The 8,946-nt window shown below is 28.3% G+C and overlaps 1 protein-coding gene across 1 annotated transcript in view; it reads right to left on the bottom strand.

Moving 5' to 3' along the window:
• Nucleotides 1-1,456: 1,456 nt before the first annotated feature.
• The window catches only part of LOC147078446 (cell adhesion molecule 2-like), an 81,705-nt gene continuing 74,215 nt past the window's right edge, over nucleotides 1,457-8,946 (bottom strand). Inside the window, exon 6 of the mRNA XM_085957116.1 lies at nucleotides 1,457-1,713. Coding sequence (XP_085813242.1) covers nucleotides 1,619-1,713 — 95 coding nt within the window. The 3' untranslated portion in view covers nucleotides 1,457-1,618. The remainder of the gene's footprint in view (nucleotides 1,714-8,946) is intronic.

Raw genomic sequence — 8,946 nt, 5'->3', positions numbered from 1 at the left:
AGCGAGTAAGCTACGTATTAAAATTGTTTGTGAGTTGTATACTTACTGTATTGCGTAGACAAACAAAAGCGATAGTTGCGAAAAGGGTTGTGATTCCGTATTCACTTGAAACGGCTATTAGCCGAAGCATCATTGGCGCGGTAACGGCAAACTTTGTCGGCAAAATAAAGTTCAGCAAAGTAAGTTGGAGCAAGAAAGTGATTATCTACAAACGTAGTTTTGCTGTTGGTGTTGGGTATTGCAAGCAAAGACGCCATGGCGCCAGATATCTTTCCGAACCGTTTAATAGATAAGGATGCTGGAATTAGCAAACGCTTTGGCAGAGAGCACATCCCGCTTAAAGCTCCGGGTGAAAACTTTCAGTAGTTAAGCCTCACTTTTGACATGACACAGTGTCGGAGCTTTTGCCTCGGCACTTAGAAAACTTTTCGCGGATTTTCTTTCCCGGAATTCTGAATGCATATTCTAAGATTGATGATTCTACAGCGCAAAGCAATTTGTTTTGTGATTAATTTTTGTATTCGCGGGGGCTATTAAGAGTTGCTTGGAATTTTCGGGGAATAAACGATTTCATTTCAGTCGGCTTAAATTAACGTCAAAAAATAAATGCACGTCAAGTTTTCTGAAAGAAAGATATTTTTATTGTAAATAAATTATTGCAAAGTTTTATAGGGTATTTAAACCTCATAATTTGTATTAATATAACAAGTTTATTTCACTTCATACCAATGAAAACTGTAAATAAAACAATACGTTTGATTGATTTTAAAGGTTAATTGATTATCGATTAACTGTTTATTTTGAAATTAATTAACAGTTTGACGTATATAAAAAAGAAATAGTGGAGAGAGAAAATAATATTTTCTTTTAAGCGGAGATAATATCTCCGCTTGGCGTGGCCTTGAATCTAAAGATTATTAACAAATTACATAAATATGTAGTTTCAAATATAATTAAAAGTAAATATTTCACTAGGTACAAAATACTTAAAGAATTACTTAGTAACGTATTCATAAAATGGAATATTGTAAAATTATTATTATTAGCAATAATAAATAAAATGTTCATTATTAAACAAAATATTTTTTAGGAGTGCCTAAAATATAGACTTAAAAAAAAGTTTTCTCTGTAAATATAGTATAAAATGTTATTTGACAAATATATTTCAATTGGTTTGATTACAATCTAAGCAGACCAAACGAATGCCTATTATGTTTTTATATTGGTGTATAATATATTTACTCGGAACACATTGAACAGGTAATTTCAGCGACATATTATGTGTGTTACGTGTATATATGTACGATAAATTTTATATGGGAATTATTTAATAAAAAAAACATTGAGATGACAGACGAAGATTTTTTATTATAAACTTATATATTAAATTACATTAAAAAGAAAATTTGTACATTTAAAATAAATCACAATTAATTGCACATTACATAATGATAGGTATCACTCAAACAAAAGGTTTAACTTGTACATTAACCACCTATGTTACTTTGGCATTCTATTTACGAATTATTAAGTAGTGAACTTTATATTTTTATATTACGTGGTAAACTTCTATATATTATATTTCAGGTTTTTAAGAAGGATAGCATTGTTAATTTTGTTATCTATCCGTGAGGATTTTATGAAGAATGATCAGAAGTAACGTCATTGTAGTCGTATTTCGGTGACAACATACAGATGCGTTCAAAGTGGTGGCTGAAATAAAAAAATACATTGTTAATTATTTATTTAATACAAAATATTTACCAACCAGTTAGTGGAATACTCAATATACTAGCTAATAGTTAGGGATGGCAATACCGAATGAAAATGTTAATACCGGTTTTTCGGTATTTACTATTGAATACCAGTATTACTACCGGTATTTCTTAAACATAAAAAAAACGGAAGTAAGTGCTTATCAATAAAAATAGCTATTAAAATCTTTTTAATATATATTTATTGCAAAAACCTACATACCTACATTTATTATGTTGACATTAAAAAAATATGTATTGATCATAATTGTAGAACTAATTAGTGATTTTTAGAAATAATTTGAATATATTGATAATTTTAACTAAAGCCCTCAAAAGTTCATCAAGTGCAAATAAGTTCGGCTGCAGGAAAAGCTTTTAAAATTCAACGCTTATACAGTCATCAATAATTATTATAGAATAATTGAACATTTTTGTCACGGATGTTTTCTATTTCGAAATAATATTATGATAATTTGTAAAATATATTTGATGCTATTTGTTTTATTATTTTTTCAACTCTGTTGGATTCACTCAATATATTTGCATTTTCTTTCTTTCGACCATGTCCGATCCTAATAGGATCATATGGGCCTCCACAGAGTAGAGATTTGTATTAAAAGATTTTGTTTTTTATGAGAAATGGATGTCAGCCACTTGCACAAGCTATTAGGGCGTTTTAGCAGCACATAACTTATAATTTATTTTCAAAATGTAAACGAGTGTGGTTTCTTAATACCGAAAATTCCGGTATTTTGGATTTTTAAAACCGGTATTTCGGTATTGATAAATACTGGAATACCGGTTTTGAAATACCGGTGTTGGAATCCCTACCAATAGCAATACTTACGAATACGGTAGTAACAGTTATATACAGTATTTGTGACAATAGTTATATTTATATATTAAATACTACAATAAGTCACGAAACCTAATTACAGTGCAGGTAGAGAAACAGTTGGGTAATAGTCACGTGAAACATTTACAGAAAAACCACGAAATTTAGACAAAAATACAAAGATATATTTATTGTGACCACACCAGTAATCAAATCAGGATCCAGTGTCTTACACATTAAATACCCACGGATTTGGTAATTTATTTACTTAAGTATACATATTATTACAAATAAAACTCTATAAACGTTTATTATTGGAACATATTAAAAAACACTTATGTATACAAATAAGATAAGACAATACTTATATAAATATTTAAAAAAAATAAAAGTTTTTGATAGAAATTAAAGAAAAGTACTTACAAAAAAGATTAGGTTATAATATAATATAAATAATAATAATAATAATAATATAAATATATCCAATATCAGGGGTGGTTAATCTTTTTATATTTATCTGACAAAAAAAGGGTTATGAAATTTAACGAATTACGCTCAGAATCATCAGGGTCGAGAGTTATTTTAATAATAATACTAATACATTGGAACATTATATCGTCGCCCTAAAAGCAAAAGGGCACTTGTGCATAAATTGAGTTTTGAGAAAAACGCATTTGAAGTGTTTTTGGGTTAAAAAAATCGTGGAGAGGATATTACTTAATATTTCTAAATAAAATTTGGAACACATGTGACCTAATTACTCAAAATTGAAATGCAATTTTTATTTTTTTTATAATTTGTCAATTTTTGAATTTTAAGAGGTTTTAAGTCACGTGTTACCTTTTTCCTATATGCATTTATGAATAGCATTATCTTCATATTTGGATTTGCGAGCGTCCAATTTACGCTTATCGTGATCTTCGAAAATATTTATTTGGGCCTCTTTGTCCGCTGCCAACATGTTTTTAAATATTTCACAAATTTCACAAGTGCCCTTTTTCTGCAACGAAATTATTTTTTTTGTACAAAGGCCCTTACTCACTTTTAAATAATTACACTTGTTACCTTTTTCCTATATTATTGTTGTAAACATTGCACATAGTTCCTAAAATCGTGTACATGTTACCTTTTTCCTATACATTAAATAAAGATCAGTTTACAAATACACAAGTGACCTTTATTTTCTTTGCTCAATTGTGAATTCATGGGTTTTCCTTCACAAATGCCATTTTGCCCATAATGTAGAGAAAAAAATTACGAAGAAAACTGCATTCATAACTCAAAACTGTCAAAATTGCACATGTGCCCTTTTGCTTTTGGGGCGACGATATTATATTATTAGTGTAAATGTTAATATTCATAAATATTATTATATCTTATATAAATATATATTATATATATATATATTCTTTATTACACTACTACAAGCCAAGAGGCCCCATGACAGTAGTGTAGCGAAACAGTAGTATATTTAGTAATATAAGTAAAACAATGATTTGAGTTTCCCCATCTCCACCTGTCATGTATATGCAGCCGCGGTTTGTGCACGGCCGCCTTCCATGACGCTATAAGCGTGTCAGAAAAGATTTTAGTGCCACACTTGTCCCGAAGCGATACTACACGGGACTGATGTAGCAACCATGCACCTTAGTGCTTAAAGAAAGAGTTTTAGAAAATAAAAAGAATCTTGACTTGCTCTGTCGTCATTTATCTTTAATGACATGAAGTGTTCTCTGTTCCCGTGTACTGAAACTCTGCCGAAACAGAGGAGTCAGAAGTTGAAAGTGAAGAATCTAGGGAGGGATCGGAATTATTCCGTCCTCCATATGACGCAGCAAATTTTCCGAATGCCATCATAAACACCCAGTTGACAAAATCACATTAATGTATTCCAACCTAACTGAGAATCAATCGAACCCAGAGCTCCTGGATGATAGTCAAGCCTTTTATGCAATGCATTACGAGATTATATGGTATATCAGAATATCAAGGAAAAAATAATTATTTATGTTCTTTTATTTAATTTATCATCAAATTATTACCATGCAATATGATGTATAGGTTGCTGTTAATCACATAATTAGATGTGTTAAAAAAATTTGAACCGATAACTAATTTCAAATTTTTTTTAAAATTAAATTTGAACTTTATTTTTATAATCATAGTTTAATGAAAAGTACAAAATCAAAACATAATAATACGCGTAATATTTAGAAAGAAAAATGTATTGTATACCTGTATTATGTTTAATGACAGGGCATTATGAATACAATATTGTAACACCAACTTAGAATCATTGTAAGGGTTAAAACAACTTACTTGTTGAAATAGTTTTGATCTAAGCGAATTAAACATTTACTGAAAGGAAAATGAAACTTTTAAATCAAAGTTAGGTACTGTCAATTAACAATATCATTGCTGATAAAACACATTGCGACTTTGTTTGACTTTGAAGTAAGACTAGGATTGAATTCCCAAGACATTCTGTACCTAATAATTAATTCTAACAACTGGTCGACTACAAATGACATAAGTACATCTCATAAATATACTTGATTTCTTGGAAACCATTTGGGAAACAAAAGAATCTTAACTGAAACGTAAAATATATCCTACTCATTGCTATATTCTTTGTAGTTTTTAATTAATCTATTGTAATAAACACGATTTTTTATTCCACGAAAACTTGACTCAAATGAAAATATATTTGTGTTATAATGTATGAAAAAATTATATAAAATAAGTTTATTCGTACATTTTATATGCGAATGTTTGTTAACAGTTGTTTTTAAATATATCATCACCTCAATACTACAACTAGATAACTTGATTTTCACTGTTTTTGAGATAGCTATTGCATTATGATTCTACATTCCTTTCTGTAAGAAAATAATAAAACTGGTCAGAAGTTAATGGGGACTATATTAATATTGTGTTTGAAAATATTAGATAACCTTAAAACCATAAATGCATTAAATAAATAAAATAATATATCTACAATATTTTTTAATATTGAACATTATTTAATTCTTCCCAATTAGACAAGCGCAATTTTCAATTTTCATTTTAAATAATAATAATTATAGCCTATATTTATGTTAATCAAATAAAGCTTAAATTTAATTTTCCCAGCAATGACCAAATCCGAGCTATCTAGTTGTGGTATTGAGGTGACGATATATACATATTGAAAAATATTTAAATTGTTATAAGGTAACGATATCTGTATACGAGAGGTTAAACTATTTTCTATCATCCTTTTTAATAACTATACAAGAAAAATACATATATTATGAAAATTTATTTTTTAATTTCATTTTATTTTTAAAACGTAGTACCTATTCATTGCAATTGGGTAGGTAGTTGTTGGAAAATTATTATTGTTTTATTTTTTATTTTCGGGATTTTGGCTTTCGGGTTTATGTATAAGATAGTTATTGTTTAACTTCGAATGAAATGCGGTAACCTATTGGCAGTAAATTAATATTTTGTTGGCATATTTTGATGTTTACAGTATTAACTTAAGCATTATCATTTTTTTTTCAATATGACATAAAGTAATTTTTACAAAAAAGTTATTCATATTGTATTCGAACAATAAGCGATAACTAACAATACGATAGAAATGTACTGCTTCATGCCGCGGCCTGTTTGTATAGGAGAGCTTTGGTATAACATATTATATCACGAACTATGATAATATTAATACTGTTATTAAATGTAGATAAAATAGATTAAATTATTTATATACATGGAAATAAATAGAAGGCTGAATAAAATATGGTTATTTTTGTTTATGCAGATAGGCTATTACTTGTTTGCCAATTTCAGGAAAAATGTTCAGTACTTAGACTTATAATGATATAAGTTTGGTCTAGCAACTAGATGCGAACTCAAAACCCTCTTATTGAGTGGCATGCGTTTAACTTTAATTCTTCACTGCACTCACTAAAACCATTCTTCTAAAGAAAGGTGACAAATTGTTTCAATATAAAACTGTGGGACGCCATGAAAGTGTAAAATTATAAGTCTATTCCCAATGGGGTGGATTTTATAGCAGTTTACGTTTCGAAAGGTACTTCTCATAAATAGTTAGAGTGAATATGTAATGACATAAACAGCTGCGGCTAAAAACTTGTCTTTGACAGGCAGGATAACGGGAAAAACCCGTCCTAGATGGGTGACTTCGGGGACTCGATAGTCATTGGGTTTAGCTAGGCTAGAGGGTTTAAGAGTATATTTATTGAGTCGTTTTCTTCTCCATTGGGAATATGCAAATTTATACATAACGATTTCCATGCTGTCAGGACATTCGAAATAATGTTCCGAAATAAAGTTTTCATATCATCGTTCCCATCTTGATAGTTATTCATATTCAACGTTTTTTTTTGCCTTTTGTCTTAAACGGTTCACTACCTTCCTGCTGAAAAGATAATATTAAATGATAAATCGTTTGAATCGTCCATTTTTTCTTTTTGTTGTAAAATATCAAATATTTAATAATATTGTAAAAGTACTTTTTCGGACATAAACATTCATAGCATTGGAATCAACGTATATACTAGTAAATTTTTATATTAATCAATAATGATTATTTTCAGTAGGACAATAAAAAAAAATACGGTTGAGAAGATATATTTTGTCCTAATCAAAATTTTGGTAGGAAAACTAATTTAAAATACTATAAATAATGTGCACAATGATGATTCCAAAATATGTGACATTATTGTATGAAGGCTCAAGGGATATTATCGCTTTGTACTAATATGATGCATCATAAACGCATTACTAAAGTACAAATATTAATACTTTAATATTATAATTGGTTCTCTATTAATAACAAAACATAACATTTTACATGCCGTAATACGTTTGACATTATAATTTATTGTAAGATACGAATAAAATATTTACCCATCGGTTATAAACTTAATTGTGAAATTAGAGTTATTTTTAGATTAGATTATTAGATTAACAAAAGTTTTACGAGTATTGTGTATAGTTTTTGATTTTGAAGTTTATTATCTAAATCTGGTCTCTGAGATTTAGAAAACGACAATGGTAATTACTTTAATGGATATGTATATTGAAAATACTTATTCCTCTTTTGAATTAAAATAATATAAAACACTAATCTCGAATGGTAAATGAATACCATGTTTTTTTCTCTTATTTAATAAGAGTAAAATATTATGACGAATAAAAGTCTTATGGTATTATAATATTACATAAAATATATGGCGTCTATAAACTGTGAAAATCTACACATTTTCTTTTATATTTGGTGCATTGTTATTTTTTTTGAAGTATTTATAACAGTGGTAGTAGGGATTGCAATACCGGTATTCCAGTATTTATCAATACCGAAATACCGGTTTTAAAAATCCAAAATACCGGAATTTTCGGTATTAACACAATGCTTACGGGCCCTTTTAATTAATTTTGTAATTAACGTGTTAATTTGCATTTGAAAAGTAATTAGCAAAAACACAATTTTGTGCGACCCGTAAGCTATGGGTTAAGAAAGCACACTCGTTTATGTTTTTGAAAATGAATTATAAGTTATGTGCTGCTAAAATGCAAATATATTGAGTGAATCCAACAGAGGTAAAAAAATATTAAAACAAATTTCATCAAACATATTTATACAAGTAATTGTCGCGATGAATTATCATCATATTATTTCGACATAGAAAACATCCGTAAAAAATATGTTTAATTATTCTATAATAATTAATGATGACTGTACAAGCGTTGAATTTAAGAACCATTTCCTGTAGCCGGCTTAATTGAACTTGATGAACTTTTGTGGGGTTTTGTTAAAATTATCAATATATTCAAATTATTTGTAAAAAATCACTAGTTCTACAATTATGATCAATAAATATGCTTAGATATCAACATAAAAAACGTAGGTATGTAGGTATTTGCTATAAAATAATATTTTTAAAAGATTTTGTTAGCTATATTTTTATTGATTAGCAACTACTTCTGTTTTTTTAATGTTTAAGAAATACCGGTATTAATACCGGTATTCAATAAGAAATACCGAAAAACCGGTATTGACAATTTCACATTCGGTATTGCAATCCCTAAGTAGTAAATTTAAAATATTTTGGTAAATAACATATGTTCATAACACCTAATATTATATGGCATTACAAATACTAGTTAGACTAAAAATGTCGATAGCTGTCGTATACCCTTTAGTCATTGTGAAGTTAGAAATAGTTAACGATCTGTCAAAACACTATATGGAAAGTGTCAAGTTCGATTAAATAAAGAGTTTCCAGTGTGAGCTCGCATTAAATGGACATAAAACTAATACATATTACATAGAGTGTTGAGTGTTTA

This window comes from Rhyacophila brunnea, unplaced genomic scaffold (genome assembly GCF_057557595.1).
Source record: "Rhyacophila brunnea isolate RB1 unplaced genomic scaffold, BYU_Rbru_1.0 scaffold_11, whole genome shotgun sequence".
In the NCBI taxonomy this organism is placed as follows: domain Eukaryota; kingdom Metazoa; phylum Arthropoda; class Insecta; order Trichoptera; family Rhyacophilidae; genus Rhyacophila; species Rhyacophila brunnea.
The sequence above is the reverse complement of the archived record's forward strand: the minus strand, read 5'-3'. Positions and strand labels throughout refer to the sequence as shown.